This window comes from Castor canadensis, chromosome 12 (genome assembly GCF_047511655.1).
Source record: "Castor canadensis chromosome 12, mCasCan1.hap1v2, whole genome shotgun sequence".
NCBI lineage: Eukaryota > Metazoa > Chordata > Mammalia > Rodentia > Castoridae > Castor > Castor canadensis.
This window is the reverse complement of record NC_133397.1, coordinates 43556033-43576837: the sequence shown is the minus strand read 5'-3', so window position 1 is coordinate 43576837 and position 20805 is coordinate 43556033. Positions and strand designations below refer to the sequence as shown.

General features: G+C 34.8%; 1 protein-coding gene across 44 annotated transcripts in view; it reads left to right on the top strand.

Moving 5' to 3' along the window:
- Nrxn1 (neurexin 1) overlaps nt 1–20805 on the top strand; it is a 1065367-nt gene that overhangs the window by 480168 nt on the left and 564394 nt on the right. For 34 of the 44 annotated variants that reach the window (XM_074049660.1, XM_074049659.1, XM_074049661.1 and 31 more), the window contains 3 exons: nt 4857–5240; nt 11428–11631; nt 14191–14217. In XM_074049660.1, the coding sequence (XP_073905761.1) occupies nt 4857–5240; nt 11428–11631; nt 14191–14217 (615 nt within the window). The remainder of the gene's footprint in view (nt 1–4856; nt 5241–11427; nt 11632–14190; nt 14218–20805) is intronic. The other 10 variants (XM_074049666.1, XM_074049679.1, XM_074049686.1 and 7 more) reach the window with 1 other exon arrangement.

Sequence of the window (20805 nt, the reverse complement as noted above, 5' to 3'; positions counted from 1 at the left end):
AAAAGAAAAAAAAATCACCAGTTCTGGAACAGTACAATTGCAGTCTTAGTTGCTCTGATGTTACTCCTTTAGCATCCAGACCTGTCTCTGTGTGTCTCTTAAGTAGGTATGGAGCCCTCCTGTGGTGGGTGACAGGTGGGTGGTGTCCCACAGGTCTATGGGAGCAGGCCTTTCATTGAGGAGAACTAGCAGGCCTTTGGAGCATGGGTCTGGTGTGCCTGAAGGGCAGAGTGGAGATCATGCATGTCTTTGGATTGCCGGCTTGGTAGGCTTTAAGGGCATGCTTCCAGCAGAGATCGCGCAGGCCTGTGCAGGCCTGAGGGCACAGCCCATTGGAGATCATGTGTGTGTGTATTGCCAGTTTGGCAGGTCTTAGTGGCTCAGTCCAGCAGAGATCTTGTGGGTCTGAGGGGTGGGAGTTTGGGGAAGCATGGCCCTGGCAAGGCTGAGGAGCAGGCCCAAAGATCAAGCCCAAGGATCAGAGATCTCATGGCCTGCAGAGCAGCAGCTCTGTGGGCCTATGGGGCGGGCTTGGTGTGCAGTGCTGGCTATTCTTTTAGTGTATCATGGTGTGGAGAAGCCTTCCACCAGCTAGGGGTTCAGAGTGCTAATGTTTCAGCTCTCCCTGGTGCTTTACCTCAGCCAAGTGTGTCTCCAGCCTCTCAGCAAAGTTCCTGGTTCATGGAGCTCAGGAGGTCTGCGGCTGTGTCCCAGTCGCCATATTGGATCTCTCTGATTTTCACTTTTATGACTAAGAACTGTTTTCAACAGTTTTTTCCCTCATCTATATAGAATTTTACTTGGAAGTGAATCGATTATTTAATCTTTTCGATATTCATATGTGAATATTATCTTATAGACTTATCAATTTGTTATCATTTTGTCTATGCCACAAAAACATGTTTAAATGTTAATATAATGCCATATGGTGTCTAGGATGTTAAAATGACAAAATATGTACATGTGACATTTGTAACTGCAATTGTATTCCTTTAAAAAAGTAACATGGCAGTGTACTTTGGATTCTTAAATTGAAACATGAAGTATTGCCCTAAATAAATCCCCTTACATGACTACCATGCACAAATTTTAAAAACTTAAATATAACAATTGATTTAGCTTCTGAGAAACTCAAATTTAATTGTAGTGAAAGGGGTAGAATGCGTAAAAGGTACAAACTTTTCCAAAGAGAACATATACACATTTGTGTTTCTTGGAAATAGATAAAGAAACGACTCAACAATATTTTTGCTTGCAGATTTATTTGTAAAATTTATTTACTTTAGCCACTGTAAAATTATAATTATCTATCTATCTATCTATCTATGACTTAGTTGTCTTTAATTATCAATGAATAAGGTTTAAATATTCATTTGATGTGTTCTTTGTAATCACTACCTTTACAACTCAATTATAATAAAATGAACACTTGGGAATCTTAATATTTAAATTTTACTAGGCTCATATGTGTGTGTTAAATTGTTTTCAATTAATTTTCATTCTGTGATGACTCTTTGGTTAGGTGAATATGTCCTTTGATTCATATCCGTAGCAAAATCATTGGGGAGATTTGTGGTTTTAATTTCTTATCATTCATGATATTTGCACACATATAGGTTAAAATACAGCTATCTATTAAAAGTTGATTCAAATGAGATTTAGGTGTTATTTTACTCTGTATTTTTTCACTTTGTAAATCTTCAAAATATAAAAGCAATTTTTTTCATTCTTTCACCTTTTTGATTTGTTTACCATCTTTTCACAAAGATTTTCTAAGATATAATTGCTTATGCACTGGCAAAGCCTACAGAGAAAGCAGTATGTGATTTTTCAGTCATGTTTTCTTTATTCTATTGTTTGTTTGTAGAATATTCTAGCAAATCTGATATATAGATTTGCTAAGTTTCTCCTTAACTTTGAAGCCAGGACTAAATTAAAGTTTGAACCCCTCTTGGATTATATTTGAGTTGAAATTAAAATTTTATTCCTTTTTTCTTCCTCATATTTCATTGCCTGCTCCTGCCATGAGAACTTTGCAATTGTTTCACAAGAGAAAATAAGGAACTGTGGGAGAAAGATAGTTATAAGTTATGACTCCCTCTTCATCAATATTTTCTGAATTCTGGTTAGTTCCAAAATTCACTTGATGGTCTAGAATTTTTTTAAGTAAATGAATATAATAAAAGGGAATATATCAGAGTGTCTTAGAGACAGTATAATTAAATATTTTTCTGTTAAATTTTTGTTTCTCTCTGTGTTTATTACATGTACAATGAGCTACATGAAAACTATGGTCTTACTTTATGGATTCCTATCAGCAAAAAGTCTAATGATAAAGTTATAAGAAGTATCTTACTGTGGCGACAAGAACATTAACTTTTTTATGATGCTTTGCTAAAAGTAGACACTAATATACCACAAATGAAAACCAAGAGACCCAGTCTCTTCATCCTCATTTTCAAACTATTCGTGGATGAGTGTTCGAAATACCTAGCATGAACTTTGCCTTGAGAGTGCAGACACGATGCACTGAACTACATGGAGGAGATGAGAGAGCAAAATATGCTAGCCAGTGAATTCCCATGTTTCAGCATTCCTCCACACTTAGTATCTAAACTACAATGTTCTAAATAAAGATAATATCATTTTGCCAAATGTTTTTTTCCTTCCTGAACTGAAATAAGCTTGTTTCACAAATAAAGTAGAAATTATGGGGAAAATATGTTTAAATATATCCCCACTCTTATAATTCTTTTGTCATTGTTCACTTGCTAAGCTCTATGTCTCACAACAATCCCTCTCAACACTATATATTTATTTAATCAAATCCTCAAAGTTTCTACCACTTCTAGGAAGCCTTCTTGAACTAATTGTAATCCAATAACATTTTAAAAACATAGGTCACTGTGTTCCTTTCATGTAGTCTTTCACTTTCCAAATGAAATATGTGCTTGTTAAGAATCTAACTTCTCTTTTTGTCTTTAAAACTCACTCTTTCTCATCATCTTATAAAGCTCATTAGCTGCTACAGTGGATAGGGACCATCTGTTATTTCACTTCTTAGGTATTTTGGACAATACTACACATGAAGCAATTCTTTAAAATGAATGTACTGCACATTGCATTTAAAAGAACGGCCATGAATCTCTGTATTATTATTTTATTTACCCGTGACATTTTTAATATTTTTCCAGTAGGATTTTACGGAACCTTTATGTTTCTGAGTAAGAGTTTTCTTCTAGACACTTGCACAAATGTGGACAGTGCAAAAGAATACTTTGCACTTTTCCCTTTTACTGCTTGCCTCAGAAATCCCTACTAGACTCCCTTCCATGGTTGACCAAAATAGTATGCCATTGAGTGCTTCCCCCCTGGGAACTTTTTCCATTTCTTTCTGTGAATGTCTAGAGAGACAAATGTCCCCTTAATAACTTGGCTGCATGGGCAATCTCTCTCCTTCTCCCTTGAAAAGACAGATTCCGTTATGCAGCCCAGCTCGAGAAATGCCCTTCTGCTGTGATTTGGAACAGTCCTGGGCATGGTGTAGGAGCCAGCAACCTGACATCTTAAGAAATGTGTCTTCACTCAAGGCAGACCATAGGTATCCTGTGAAGCAACTAAAATGCATCTTCCTAATCACACCTGCTCTACACGGAATGGAGTGCTCTGCCTGCACTCATTTGTATATCCCATCTCTATCTGCAGGGCTCTCTTATGTCTATTCCCTAAACCCCCATTGGTTCAGTGCCAGTAACCCAGCTTGGCATCAGACCATCTCTCTCTTTATCTCTCTGATTTAGATGCAAAAAATAAATCTGGAATAGTGTAGTATTGAATTATTATAGCCATTTGTATAACTATAGTATTTTCCTCTTTGTAAAAGACTTTCTGAACAAAAAGACTTTCTGGAGTTAGAATACTAGTGGATTTTTTTTTTTTTTTGTATTCTGACAGTAAACTTTTTATCAGTAATGTGCTTTCATTTTTTCCCCTTTCTTTTTTTCATAGACTGCACATTTTTCTGTGACCCTCAAATGTTCCCATGCAGATGAATACCTGTTCGTTTCATATTTAGGTCCTAGGTTCTTGTATACATATTAACCAATACATTTTTCTTCTAAATGTTTGAGTGAAGAAAAGGAAATCTTACCAATTTAGATAAGTAATTTGGTTTAAAAGCAAGCGATTTTACTTGATTCTTTGACTGAAATGTAATACTGAACATTTACGCTGTACTTGTTATAATCCAGATATTGGCTTATTTTATTTAGCATGCAGTGCAGTCCTCTGAGGTAGGTCATATTATATGCTTGTACTGTGAACAAGGAAACCCATGCCATACAGAACAATCAATAGATAGATACAGCTAGGAGTGAGGACATAGGGTTCTAACAGGTAATCTGTCAGGCTGTTGTGCCCAGTCAAAATAATCAAATCAGTTAAAGACAGGGGACACACAAGTTTTCCTTGGTTTGCAGATTCATATTAGCTTTGATAACAAGCACTAACCATGGGGAGTCAGACTATTCCAAAGAATTACAATTTATTTACTTTATGTGTGTGTTTATTTAAAGGTGAGCTGTTAGAGATTTGACACATACTACCGTTTGCCTGTACACTTTGGTTTTCATCAGAGTCACATGGGACCATTTTAGGTACAGTCTGTTTTATTTCTAAAGTTACTTAATTTTGTAATTGTCTTAATTCTGCCTGAAAGTACCAGACACTGGGAATAGAAGGAATAATATAAAATGTCTGCCCTCAGGAGTTCACTGTCAGCAGCTGAAAGAGAAGAGGTGACAATTAGATGGTGTTCTGCTTTGTAAAGACCTCTGTATTCTCTTGTCTTGTAACAGGTACCATTTCTGTCAACACCCTGCGCACACCCTACACGGCTCCTGGCGAGAGTGAGATTCTGGACCTGGATGATGAATTGTACCTTGGGGGCTTGCCAGAAAATAAAGCTGGCCTTGTCTTCCCTACTGAGGTGTGGACTGCTCTGCTCAACTATGGCTACGTGGGCTGCATCCGGGATCTGTTCATTGATGGCCAGAGCAAAGACATCCGGCAAATGGCTGAAGTTCAAAGTACTGCCGGAGTGAAGCCCTCCTGCTCCAGGGAGACAGCAAAACCGTGCCTTAGCAATCCTTGCAAAAATAATGGCATGTGCAGAGATGGGTGGAACAGATATGTCTGTGACTGCTCCGGAACAGGCTATCTTGGCAGGTCCTGTGAGAGAGGTAGGATTTCAAAAACCTAGCAGCTACCTCCCCCAGAAGAAAAGTATATTAAATGTTGACCTTGAACCTGAACTGACCACTGAAATTTAACATAAACTCTAGTGAAGTCAGCTCTGCAGGCTAAACCCCCAGACTTCACATGGATTACTGATAGGCCTTTAATGATTTTCAAAAGGCACAAATCTGGAAAGACACAGGTCTTTAAGTATATTGCAAGGATAAAAATATGGGACTTTAGAAACTTCTAGGGCACAAGCCTAAGATGCATAATGGATGATGACTGCTGCCTCTGTTGCCTAGATTTTAACTTCAGAACATTAGACAATTAAAAAAGGCATGAACTAGACATATGTAAGGTCTCCAGTGCAAATAAATGCCAAGGAATAGCATTTAAGGCAAACTAAGCTATAAATTGCCGCTTCCCTGACACTACTGGATGAGACTTAAGTTAGCCTGAGCATTTCACATCATCAGCTTACTCAAGAAGCGATATCATCTCTGAAAAGTACACTGACTTTAAATCCTCTGAGTTACACCAGCACTTTCAGAAGAGTATCCTCATTTCACCAATCATATAAGAGTCCTTTATTTATTTGATTTTAAGGCACAGTTGTAACTTTTGGATATCTGCCTCCCTCTCCTCTAGCAGGAGACAGAGTTACTTTTTTTCTACTCTTAGAAGTGGTGGGACAAGGGTTAAAGGGAGTCTGAAGGGTACCTGCTCATCTGCAAAACAGGATAGCAGAAGAAACCACAGAACAAATAGTTCCAAGCGTGTCCTGCCATCGACCCTGTGTCCAGATAAATGCTTTAGTCACTATGTCCACTGTCACTTATTTTCTATAATGGAACTGAAAATCAATGTGAAAAAATATTGATGAGTTGTTCCGTTGTCCTCTCATAGTACAAATGACATTCCACTCTTAGATATTTAGCCTAAACAGTACCTGACATCTTTTATAAAGCCATACACATGTAGTTATTTGTTTTTCTTCATTCCTGAAATACTTCAATTCATGTAACCTAAAGTTTCAAAAGGAAAAGGAAGGTATTTTGGAAAACCCAAAACTGAAATGGTTTTGATTATTTATCTTAATAAGGAAGCACATCAGCTTATTAGTTCTATTATTAAAATTAATAATTATAATAGTTAATAAATTAATAATGTAACAATACTTTAAATCACCTACCAAAATGCTATTACTATTCTGAGCAATATCAACAGATTGGTAAGTACTTTATCACGTAGATATAGTCACTGTCTTTATGATATACTTAATTGTGATTCCTGTGAATTTTCATTTCAGCTTAGCTATTTCTGTGTAGTTTGCAACATTCTTTATTTCTTCTTTGCATTTTACTTCCTAATTTGTTTTTAGTTTGGTTTGGGGGAAATTACCAAAAGAAAAGAAAAAGTAACAAAGCTCACAAATTAGGCATACTATGAGATTAGCAGACCTGCATGATTTAAAGTTTTGTTTTAATTTTAATCACTCTGAAAGCTGCCAGTTACCCTGTTGCCTCCTGGTTAAGTGAAGCTGGAATGTGTGTGAAGCAACTGTCACAGGAATCACAAAAGCCTTCAGTTAAATATGCATGTTGTACCACCCTGTGGCAATATTCTGCTACTACATATGGCAAAAATAAAAATAGAAATTTTAGAGCTTTCTGAGCCAGAATGGGGGAAAGGAAGTATTTATATATTGCAATAATTAGAAGGAGAGCTGGCAAGCATATGCAGATTTGCAAATGAGAATTTAATAGCAAATTTCATCACTGGGATTTAGCATACATTTTTATCTCACTGGTGACTAGAACTTTCTGCAGATTTCTTTGTCTCCTGGTTGGTTGTTTGTTGAGGATAAAATGGTCATTTTTGTGTGGTTCTTGTTTCTGGACCACACCAGCATATTGTGAGAAGTATTTGCTTTTTAGAATTAATTTTCTTAACTCACATTGTGGTACCTCCTAAGAGCAAGGGAGATGTGGGATGGTTGTCATACTCAATACCAGAGAATTTGGCTTCCATCCAGTTCCCAGTTATGCCCTCTTTCAACAAATGCAAGATCATGCCTGAACCTCTTGAGTTTCCAATCAAACGAAAGGGCTCTGACTGTGTTTCTTCTCCAGGTACACTCTGATCAGATAGGGCTGTTGATCTCATAAGAGTTGATTGACAACTCTTGAAATAAAATGAAAAAAAATAAAACAGCACTTAGAGACTTCCTGTTTCATTGTCAGAGAGGAACAATTGATAATTTATGGAGATGATTATTCACAGTAATTAGAAACCATGCTGAAACCCTTGGACACTGCAGCATGGAGGATGATGTTGCAATGATAAGGAATTTCCATCTTGCATTTTAGGAAGCAAAGGAGTTTACCAGGAAACAGAACATATTTGCTAACAGGCAGAAAGAAAAATACTTTGTTCTCTGAGCATAGATCTTGCAAGAAAGAATAATACAGAAATAATTTTCAATGGATATAAATTAAATTTAGTACTTTTCCTCCTGCTATATTTTCAATAAAAGTTTTTTGTAGACTTGATCATCTAGATATTATTTTCAGTAATATGTCAAATAGGAGCATTGGTGCAATCAGAGGTCTACTTTATACTAGTTTGTTAAAACTCTAACAGATGGAGGGACAGATGTCAGAGCAATATAATTTGGCTTTCTGTCTGATTTTCATCATTGATCACAATATGTGACTGCCTTTCGGCAAAGCTGAGCACAGGTGTACACTTTAGACTTCAACAAGAAATAATACCGAAAAGCAAATTTATCAAACTTAATGACAAGGGAGAAGGAGATACAGAAGACAAAGTTGAAACTGTTTTTCTCCCTCACTGGGAAGTATTATACTGAAATTAGCCTCTTAAAGGACTCTTTTTATGTTCGAAGTGATAAAATAATTTTACAAATGTTAAAGTACACTGCCAAGTAGCATACCTGCAAATGTCAGAATGTTACCTAGCATTTATTTGGCTACTCTGGACTACAGCCGTGTGCATTTTCCATTTGTTGTCTAATTAAATGTTAACTCTAGTTATGAGGAATTATTTAGGATTTTCAATTGTCATTTGTCAACAGGTTGTTTTCACATTGAGAATTGTTTAAAATGGTACTCAGGGGCTCTCAAGTTTTATTACTTCACTATGTCATTTCATTCCTGCAGCTTTTTGGATAGTGATAAAGGCCAATGATATTATTTCTCTACTCTGGATTGTATTTCACACTATATTGATGACTTTCAACCATCTGTATTTCTAAAAGGATGCACTCCCCCACCCATGCACAGTTTTCAAATTAAGCTGCTTTTCATGGAAGAATATAAGATGACTCCTGTCCTTTCAACATTGCTCCCATTGGAGAAACTTCTTATAAATTGGAAAAATCTCTGACATGATATAGATTCACTATATTTAAAGAAGATCATATTTTATTTTCTCACTGACTAAGTCAATGCCTGCCTGTGGGGCCCCTATTTTGATAAATAAACACCTTTCTTAAGTCTGTCTAAAAAAATGAGGACAGATTTTATTCTAATTGCAATAGAAAATTCCTAGGTAGTGTTGTGGTTCAAGTAGTAGAGTGATGTAGTAGGATTTAGGTCTGTAAGAAGTGTTTAACTTGGTTGAGGTGTGTAGAAGAAAGAATAGATGTAGAGACAACACATTTGTTGTAGTGTAGGTCTAGGTGAGAGATGGGAGCAGAGTCCGAGATACTTAGCCCTAAAGGTAAGAAACAGTCAACTGAGAAAAGGGATTAGAATTGGAGCCTATAAGATTTGTAGATTTGCAAATGGATTGGATGTGGCTGAGAAAGTAAGAGAGAAATCCAGAAGGTTTTGGTCTGAGCAGTGGGGTTATACTATTTACTCAGATGGAGAGGAGTGAAGAAGCATGTTGTGAGTTTTTTTGTTGTTGTTATTGTTGTGGGGGAGAGTGTGTTAAAGTATAGTGAGGTGTCTAACATTTTTCCAAATAGACAATGGGTACAGAAGTCAGCACTGTTAGCAAGCATTAGAGCAAGTAGTCTGTGAATCAATGGAGATCTCTTAGATCAATAGATAGATGTGCCCAGAAGTGTTGTATGTGTTTGGGGGAAGGGGGTGGGTGGAGGTGGCTCAAATAATGTATAAACATGTAAGTAAATGTAAAAATGATAAAATTAAAATAAAAAAAGAGACGGAAAAGAAAAGTCAGTGAAGGAGGGAGACTTGGAATGCATATAGTATAGATTCTGGATGCAGATTCAGTCCCATAATGACAACAAATAATGATTAAAGCCTCTTCAGAACAGTACTTGACCTTGAATTTCTGAAAGATAAACCTGCTTTTGCACACAACTCCAGAACATACTCTTAATAATGAGCACAGTTGTACGAGTAAAATTAATTGCTATACTGTGTAAATAGCCAAAATAATGAGAACTTCCTGGTTTATTTTAATTCCAAGTAGCTGTACCAGAACCAATAAGAAAGCAAAATGACTCACACCTAGTTTGCAATGTTCCACTACCATATGGTGTTTAACACTGAGGGTGCTGACAATTTCTCAAAGCAATTTGTCATCAATTTTTACAATTCACTTCTTTATGTGTTTAACATGGTACTGGGCACTTCCTTATTAGCATAATCTACCTTATTTTAGTAACACACACCCGCACAAGCTCCTAGGTACCTACCTCAATCTTATTCACTATAACCAAGATACATAGTTATTGACATTTTAATGATCATTTAATATTTTCAGGATGCCAGGATTGTGCTTATAGATAGTGTTTTAAATTACTCCTTATCTGTAATGTAAAGAAACCTTAAAGTTATTGTTTGTGCTTTTTTAAAAAAATATACCTTGTTAAACATCATGGTTCTGAGGAAGCATCAATTGCTGTTTGTTAATACACTGTCAATTTTTCTGTTCTTTTCTTAAACACTATCCTTGGTAAAGTGTTGCCTTAATTTTATATTTATGCCATCATTTTTATTATTATTAGAAATTATATTAAAATTGTTATAATAATTATATTATTATTTCTATTCTTTTTTTTTTTTTTAGGGTGGAGACTGAAAAAGTGTTGGTAGTAGCTTCTCTTAGAACCAACGATTTTTCAGGCAGGCCAGGGCTTAGAGATCTTCCTTCTCATTTTGCAGATGAAGAGTCAGTGCCCAATCCTTATCTCAACTAGCAAAAACCCTTGTTCCTTCCTATTATTGCTTATACTCTCTCTTCAACAAAATTAGAGATAAGGGCAAAATAGTTTCTGCTGGGTATTGGGGGGAGAGAGGGAGGAGGCAGGGTGGGTGGTAAGGGAGGGGGTGGAGGGATGGGGGAGAAATGACCCAAGCATTGTATGCACATATGAATAATAAAAAAAAAAAGACTGGATGCTGGTGCAATCTAAAATAAAAAAATCAGAGCCAAGGCAAAGCAAGGTTGACCAGTTTTACAGAGCTACTCAGTGGCCTCACTGTCCATAAACAAGCATTACATAGTTGTTGGTGTTTCCAACCAGGTTCCCACTATAGCTATACAAAAAGAACAGGATCTCTGCTCTTGAGAAGGAAGGTGCATAGAGAACTCTCATATCCCCATGTGCTTAATGCTGTAGGTGGAAAGAGATATGGGTTACTGCCATTGTTGTTCCTGGCTTTTAGCACACACTTCATAAAGGAAGTTCTTTTTACTGTGACTTCTCTTTCCACTAAAAAAAAAAAAAAAACCTTATTTCTGAAAAAAAGACATAAATATTTAAGTAGGACTGTTGTAGGAGAGGGAGAGTAGCAGGAGGTGGGAAGAAGGTAAAAGGAAAGCAAACATGGGAGAATATGAATATGACTGAATACTCTGCATGCATGTGCAAAAAGGTCATAATGAAACCCATTTAAAAAATTACAAGAAAATTAAAAAGGTAGTGTTAGAGGAGAGGGGATAAGAAAGAGTAATAGAGGGGATGTCATTTGAAGTATATTGAATGCATGTCTGGAAATATCACAATAAAACTTCACACTTTGTACATCTCATAATATGTTAACAAAAATAATATAAAAATTTCATTTCTGAAGTAGATGATCTGATTCTGTAGGCGTCTGTCCTGTCTAGAATCTGTTAGTAGATTGCCCTTTTCAAAGTACAAATGCACGGCACTGACAAAGAACATACTGTGTTTTCCATCCATAGAGGCAACGGTTTTGAGTTATGATGGGAGTATGTTTATGAAAATTCAACTCCCAGTGGTGATGCACACTGAGGCTGAGGATGTATCCTTACGGTTCCGATCCCAGCGCGCATATGGCATTTTAATGGCAACCACATCTAGAGATTCTGCAGACACCCTCCGGCTGGAGCTGGATGCAGGGCGCGTGAAACTGACGGTCAATCTAGGTAACAACTTGCCTTCCACCATTGAACTAACACTCTTCACTTTCTGTTCAGTTTTGCCTGCAAGCATTTTTCAAGTAGCCTGTTTGCCATGGAAAGTTAAAATGCTTAATGGTCTTATTTCCATTATTTAAATTAATTTAGGTTTTGGGGTAGCATCTTTTTCTTTGTGTTATGTTTAACATAGCTTACTGTTTTGTGACTCCTACCACTGAAGGTTCTTAAAAGGGAAGCCGTATCTATCAGTGAGGTGAATTGAAAATATAAATTATATGAGGCTTAAAGATGCCTCGAATGAATATCCTGCTGTTATATTTACTATATGTCTGCTTGGTTATGTATGAGAGCTCTGCATAAAAATACCTACTTTTATTTAGATCATATACATACAAAGTATCAAATTTCTGCTTGTTAACTAGATCGGTAATTGTTCCTACTCTCTTGCATGGGCTTCTCTTTGAATAGTCACCTTTGTGGTCTTCCATCCTTTCAGTTTTGAAGTACTGTGTGGTGATATTTTGCTATCAAACAACAATCCACAACCCTTCAATGCCCAAAGTCTGCGGCCCTCAGCAAACAGCCATGAGAACACTGAGGACACAGGCTCTTCTACAGAAAGATAATGCTTTCCTGCTTCAGTGCAGCTTTAAAAAAGAGTCACTGCAGTAAAACCTCACCAATCTGAATGAACTATGGGGGAAATGCAGGACGAATTAAGAAGAAGCTTGAATTGTAGATTTCAAAAATTTAAGCAGTTTTTTTCAATTACATTCAAAAACAAATTAATAGTTGGAAAACTCTTGTCAAGAAGGGCTTCATAGACTGATTTTAATGGATATATAAGAATGATCCCTAATTTACACATTATTTCATATGAATTGTGCCATGAACTCATAGTAAGCTATTTGAAATCCGTTTCCTACCTGAACTTGGCATTTAAAATCATTTTTATTTATCTTGATTGTTTTTGTTTTAATTTTCCTTGGGAGGTTTCTATACATACCAAGTGAGTATTTAATATTCTGCCCAATAAGTTCAATATTATCATTAACTCCAAATAAGAGGAGTAAAAATGAATGAGGTTTTACTGTAAGGTCATGAAAGTGGTAAGCACACACAGCAGTGAATAAATAGAGGAAGAAAAATAAAATTTGAAACTATGTAGATGTATATATATATATATATATATATATATATAAAGACTAGAAAACATGTTGACATAAATAAAGATTTGTGGCAACCCCACCTATGTTTTCAAATTGTGCTGGGCAGAACGCTAGCTCAAAATATAAAATTAAACCATTGGTAGCTTATTGCATGTAATTATATTCAGCTAACACTAGGCAATTAAGTTACATAATAAAGTTTTGTTTTTTTAAAAAAATACTGTTACTTACTATTCTGTTAGAGTTCCCTCTAGTGACAATGATAGGTTACTACAAGGCAATCAAATTGCCCAAATTCCAGTTAGAGGCTGCTAGTCCAAGTGAAATTCATGGGAATTTTTCAACAGCAAAGCATTCTGTAGAAAGAGTTTTGTAGGTGCTGGTCCTTGGCTGTTTGCAACCACTTTTCTGATGCGGTTGACGACACATGACAAACTCAGCTATATGGAAACAGAATCTAGGTTTATATTTTTCATGTTCCCCAAAGGCATTAAATACTAAAATGAAAGCCAACAAGTACATATCTATATATAAAATAGACACAAAACATCCCAGGTAGTTCTTTAAAAATAACCACTGCAATCATAGTCTGTGTTATCCACAACAGATATACTGCTCTTTTAGTATCTGCTTTCATGTGAAGCAAGTATACAAAAGGGAAAATCGATAGTAGTGTCAACCATGACAGTTATTGCATAGAAATAACACTGGTAGCTCCTGAGAGAGGCATAGACTTGTGTACTCTGAAGAATGGCTACTCATTAATCACTGTAGTTTTTAAAGAGTACATCCAGTTGTTTGTTTTCTCCTCCAATTATTTCAAGATATAGAATCCTGCCAGCATCTGGCTGCAGCCTCTTTGTGCCCAGACAAATAAAAAAATTTAAATATGAAGCATTAGGGAAAAGTGAAAATAATTTTAACCTGTTCTCCATTTGACCACTGCAATTCTGAAAGATTTTGTTAGCCTTTGTGGGATATTAGATTTTGGAGGTCCAAGATGTCTGAGCCTAGCTGAGCTTGCACTGTACCCCATTGTGACGGAGCACTTTTTAATTTTTCTGAAAACAATGATATGTTCTTTCACAGATGGGGAGAAAGTTGCGGCCAGTCTAAGTTAAGCATCTTTGACAGTTAACTACTCTTTATTTCACTTAGATTTGTCACCATGTAGCTTTGTTTGAATTGGCCATTTTAAAAACATTCTATTGTTGTTCCAGTGGCACAGTTTTATAACAATAATCTGGGTTCTAGAAGTATATAAAGAATAATGATATGGAGTGGCCATATTTGCATGTGTCTGTCCCCGGAAGGGTGGACTGTGATTTTATTGGATGTCTGCAGCTATTACCTTGAAGGATAAATTTTCATTTTTCATCTATTCTTCCCCATCTAGATTGTATCAGGATTAACTGTAATTCCAGTAAGTGCCTATTCAAAATTTTTAAAATGTTATTCCTCCATTATGATGTAAACTAGTCAAAGGAGAAAGAGCAAGAGAAAATGTATTTATAAAACTCATGATCTCACTTTTGAAGTATACCAGTCCATCATCTGGGTTGTAAAAATTCATTTTGAAATTTGCATAACTGAAGGAGGTTTCCCACTACAGTTCTTATTTCTATGTGGGAAAAGAGGTGGCAAGTATTTTGTAACAGAAGGTACAAACAGGTATATAGACCTTTGGATGATCCATTTGTATTTTTCCAGATTTTGAACTCCCATAGTTCCTTTCATAATAAATTAGGAGAAAATACAGTGGGTCTTAGTTCCTTCTGTTTTTCTTTTCATTCAACTATAGAAAACAAATAATTAACTTCTCTCACTTTGAGAGTTACTAGTAAATCCTTCTAAACATAGCCAAAGTTCTTTCCAAGTTATATGTTTCTAGAAAACAATTGGTCTAATGAGCTCATCCTCGATCATTAAGATACTTACATGATGAATTTTTACATCCTAATTATGTATCTGCAAATATAACCAAGACCCTTCAATTCTGTGGTATGCATGCCAAATGATAAGTCATGAAAGATGCATGGACTGAGTTTTGTTTGGACTAGAGATCAGAAAGGATATAAGGACTGTGATTTTATTTTTGGTTATAGCATTATCTGAAGATTAAATTTATCTTATTTCTTTATATCAATGTTTAGATTTTTCTTTTCCAGGTTTTGCTGACCACATAATGAAAGCTCCTCCAATGGTCACAAAGTCATTAGCTATTTAATAAAATGGTTCTAATAAACTTCTAATCTCTAATTGTCATAGCAAAACTTTGTTCTCTGTCCTTGGAAGAAAGCTGAATGTGAGTGGATGGAGTTTATTTCCCAAATGTTTTGCTGTATTTCCAAATGGCAATAAGCCAGTCTCAGAAACAAAATGGTGATTGGTCATAAAATTGCAAAAGCAAGGCAACTTTTCTAATAAAATACATATGATTTCAAATGCTCATATTTGTATTCATACAACTAATGCTTGTATTCACATATGGTAATATTTTTAAAGTAGCATAAAGGTGAGTTTGTCCAATCACAGCCATTAGATGCTAACTTGATCATGATATTAAAAATTTTAATGACAAACTAGAACTAACATGTCAAGCATTAAAAAGTCATTTCAAACAAAATAGTTCCTAAAATGTAACCTCTCAAAGCTCCCGCACAAATGGAATTTGTAAAGTATGCATCACCTCATCTCCGTTCTGCTCTCTGCTACACTTTGTTGAAAAGGCAGACACATTTTGCAAGTCTAATACCAGGATCCAGCTTGCTTTCCACTCTGGGTCCGAAAGGCAAAGTGCAGCTCACAAAATACTCTCTCCCAAAGTCGGATTTGTGCTTGAGACTTCTTGAATTCTGCAAAATATTTGTGGGAAAAAATATCTCTTTATAGACCTGTACCTTATATATTCAATACAATAAAACACTGACTTTTAAATTTATAGTATAATTCAATAAGCTCTAACAGTTGGAAAACCAACTAAATCAAATGCAATTCTTTGTTCTAGCTACATCAACTACTTGAACACATATTTTAAAAAGTATATAATAAACATAGAATAGTAAAATGACCTATGTTAGACTTCAGTCCTCATCTGACTAATATGAAACTTTGGTGTTAAAGATAATACTCCTCCCCACACGTCTGGATATTCCATAGAACATTAACTTTGAAGCCACAGGTTTTTGCTGGTTAGTGAAAAATTTCCCCTTTGAAGCGTATGTGTTACATTTTAATACTTGAATTAAATGAATAATTGTGAGCTTTCAGTGCATACCTTGGACAGGACTGCAATTTGACAGCAGTCACTGGAAAGAACATTCAATGACGAGGTAATGTTTTCATTTCCTTTTGACTTTGTTTTATTTGGAGAATAATATGCAGATATTGTAGGAAACTCAAATTTTATAAAGAAGACTCAACATTGAGGAAAGTTAAGAATTTGCATATCAAATAAGTGAACCTAACTCACAGTTATTAAATGAACAGAAATTTCCACCTGGAGTGAAATAAATTAGAAATATCTGTATCTCCATCTAATTCAGTTTAATGAAAGAGTGATTTATTATATGGATCCTCAGTGTGCCATAGGCTTGTCAGAAACTGGAAAGATTAATGTACATGTATTAAATCACAGCTACAGAACACCTTTGTGTCTAAAAATTATACCATATCCTTAGTATCAACAGTATTGTAAGATTATTGTGAAGTACTTCAATTGATGTATTTTAAGAAAACTGCCACAAGAAATACATGAAGGATAACATAAAGATTATCTTATGTTGAGAACTAATATTAAATTTTAAATTATTAAATTTAAGACAAATTTCTCTGCATTTACTTAAAATTCCTTAGCAGTTTCTATAGTCATGTTCTCCTTCCACATGCTCCCTCTCCTAGGTTTACAGCATCTGTACTTTATATGGAAAAGAAAATACATATAGTATCATATTTTCCAAATTTTGCTGTTGAAGAATTAATGGGTGAGGAGAGAAGATGAGACTGTGTATTCAAACCTGTAGGAGTATAAGAGATGTCAGATCTGTTTCTCCACTGTTCCCATGTCACTAGTTTAGATGCAGTATGGAATCTTCCATGGACAGGTTAGGGCACAGCACTTAGTTAAGGTTCCTCTGAGATATGACAGATTTGAACTCTGAGGACTGTCTGTCAGATTTCTTGCTACCATCATTTATTCCCCTTAAAGAAAAAGCTGTCAAGTATCTTTAAATGAAAGAAGAGAGCCTCTTTTCATTTAAAAGTCAAAAGCTTACTTTCACGAGTGGATATAGTATTTTTTTAAAGAGCCATCTCTATGGTTAGTGGGCATGGCAGTGTCAAAATTAATGTTTTGATCTTTCAGATCACAAAGGGGATATGTCTACATACAATCTCAGACCAATCTCAGTTCACTGATATACCTTAGTATATATCATTGTTAAAATGTGTTTGTAATTTGCAACTTGGAATTAGATTTAGATCAGTTTTTGTAAATTCATGGCCTCAAAGGTGAACATATTATCTATGGCTCTCTACTGTCCTGTTCTGGATGAGAATAAAGGAACAGTCAGATTACCCTGTGCTCAACATCTCCTTCTATATTAAGAATAACAGGTTGTGGTGATTCAGTAATTTCATATTGCAGTTTCTTAAAAGAACCATCATCTTTTAGTTATTTTTACTAAAGTTAAGGATATTTTAATAAAGGTAGAAGTGAAAGGATTATAAAATCACATTCTTTTAACATAAAGAAGGACAATTATTTGAATTACTTAAAAATTGACCATTTGACAAAAATTTATCATAAAAATCTATACTGTACAAATTAAATATTTGCAAACTATTATCAAAAGAAGACAAGTTGAACTAAATTAAGTACTTTTTAACACATGAATCATTTTCATGAAAAGGTGAGTGCTTGGCAGTCTCTTACTTGGTGCCAATATATTAAGTAATTGAACAAGTCCTTTGAAACAACAGAAAAATGAGAAAGGGATTTTCTATTCCTTGTGAACTTTTCTCAGATACATTACTAGGCTCTATTTAGGAGACTGGTCTTATTGTATATTACTTTTGTTTGGCAAAACACATAGCCGAATGTCATAGTAACTCTCTGAGTTTCAATTTCAAATCCAATACCCAGTAATTCCAACCAATGCACTCAAATCTTTCTGTGCCTTTCTCTATGTTTTTTTTCTGAAAATTTGGTCTGTGAAGTGGTATATTACTTCACTAAATAGTCCCAATATTTGTCTTTCTTCTAATAATCTTAAAATTGTTAGTTCTATAATCTTTGAAAGTTTAAACACATTGGAAATTTGAAGGCTAAACTTGTTCTTCTAATTATAGGTGGCCATATGAGTAATTGCTTTGGTCATGTAGTTGACACAGGGAGGCTTTTGTGTTCTGTTTGTTATTGTTTCTCTATACATTTTTTTTTTCAAACTAGTCATCTAATTGTAGAATGACCTTCTTGACTACAGAAGAATAGGAGGACACTTCTATGTAACAATGGGTTTTAATAAATTCATGATCTCTGGGGCTGCCTTTCTTGTTTGTATCATTTGACTTTCTTTAGGCTTTGCACATTGACCTCTTCTCTTGCCCAGCTGCCCTTTCTTTTTCCTACCAAGTTCACTCTGCTTCTTTTTCCATTTCTGATGTTGCTCTCTCCTATTCTCTTTCCTCTTGTTGTCTTACATGAATAAAAACTCTCTGGGATTAAAACAATTACTTTAGGAAGCAGAAATTCCAACTCATTTGGCTTCTCACAGAAAGTGATTTAAGATGCATAAACAACAAAATTTCAGATGGTAGTCATGTGGACAAAATGTTAAAAGTTCAAGTTCAAATTCCTTTCCCAGTTCAGTGCCCAAGTATTAGAGACAAAAGGGAATCCAAGGGAAAGTACTTAACATCACTTTTGACTTGGAGAGAGATAAGAAAAACTCGGAGCAGTATGTTATTAGAAAATGTACTTTGATGGATGTCTGGGGTAGACAATAAGATCTTTGTATTATCATTTTATTACCAGAATGAAAAGATCAACTGGATATTAGTTATCAACAATTTTTCTATGTAGATAAAAATTGAAAGCAATAAAAGAACACAAAATGCCAACTAGTGGCACTTAAGCCATATTAGATTGCTTTGATAAGGCTGCTGTTTGGCTACTCAAAAAGATAGGAGGAAATTTCTGGGTGTTAACAGATGTTAATGTGAAACAAATCTTCAGCTGCATAGTACCTGAAGAGCAGAAAACTGTAGAGAAGAATCTTCTGCTTCTGACCCTGTAAAATGATCACTTGACTTGTGGACCTATCAGTCATTGCCTGTCAATGACTGGTGTATCCACCTGACTAGGTTACAAACTGCTTAAAGAATAAAAGATGATGAAAAGATAAATACAGAAAATAAGAGTTTTGTTATTGTTAGCTAAATGTATATATGAAGGAAAGGAAAGTAAAAGACAGTTTTATAAATTATTTTTAGCAAAACTTTAAGAGCAATTGGATATAAAATAGGATTCTGACAGAAAATAAATAGCTAAAATAACCAAAGAGAATCAAATATGACAAGGAATCGTTAGAAAAATTAAAAAATTAAAATGAAGTTTGAAGGAAGTCCATTTGAATATCCACATGTTTAAATTTATGAGAATTATAAGGAAGAATATGGGTTTTTCTTGCATATTAACTGGATACATAGATAGGGCAACCAGTATGGTGGGAACTTGAAAAGCAGATGATTTTTGGTCTATTTTGATGATTCTTTACTCACTGCATATAGGCAAAAAAAGCTGAGGGATTCTAAAAGATTACTCTTTGATAAAATGTTTTAATGAAACATTTGAAATAATTTTAAACATCTGATCAATAAGATTATACACAAATGTAGGAATATGCTGTGCTGTGCTTTATAAAAATATTAAGCTAAGCATTTAAATATACATTGACAATTTTGGATATAGATCTGTTCTTAAAGCACACTTTTAACATACACACAATAACAACTTGTTGAAACCAAAATATGTGGGCAATTCACATTAGTATAGAATGTGGTCATAACAGTCTCAATGAGAACAGGACAAAGGGTAACATACTTGAGGTTCCTTTCCTCTTAATTCTTTTTTTAAGAAGCACTGTATGAGGAATTGATCTTGAAACCAGGCTTAGTTATTAATTTGTTCATTAAAGTATTTTCTTATTGTTACTGCAAAAGGCAAGGCTCAGAGTGATGCATAATTCCATGTTAGTGTTGACTGAATTCATAAAATTCTCTTTTATTGATGAATACTGGATAATAATGACTTAGGTAGAAATTTTCTGACAAATCTAGAAAGTTTCAGAAGAAGCATTTTGAACTTTACATTCCTTTATTGGCTTCTGAGAGAGAGGAGTTTTCTTTTACATAACCAAATCTTGCCAAATGTAAGAAACCATAGCATGTTGGTGAGATGTTTTTGTGTGGTTAGTAAGAACTGAGTTCTAAACACTCACTACATTTTCCATTACTTTGTTTCTTTTCTGTTCTTTGTACAACTTTCTTTTCTCCCCAGGACCCTTCTTTCTGTGAGGAGGTGGCACTTTAACACATTGTTATAGATTCAGAAAAATCAAGAGTAAAAATTTGAATCAGACTATTTGCTGTTAGGATTTTTTTTTTTACATTTAGCCTATCTTGTTGAAAGATGTTTGATTAGTTTCATTAACTTTAAAGGAAACAATAATACTTTTCTGTATTTATAGCATTTAGTCTTTTTCTTTTGTGCTTATAATGATTCAATTCCATAGGGAGATAACTTCTACTAGACCAAAAATAGTACTAACAAAGTACTCAAGAGCCTATATTTAAATAAACATCTATTAATGTTACTAAATAGCATTAATGTTCAACAGTGACCCAAACTCTCTGCCAAATCACTCTTTCTCTTTCCCTGTTACAATTTTAGCATTCCCAATTTTATTCAAATGAAAGTCATTAATAGTTTATACCTTTTCAATTACTTACC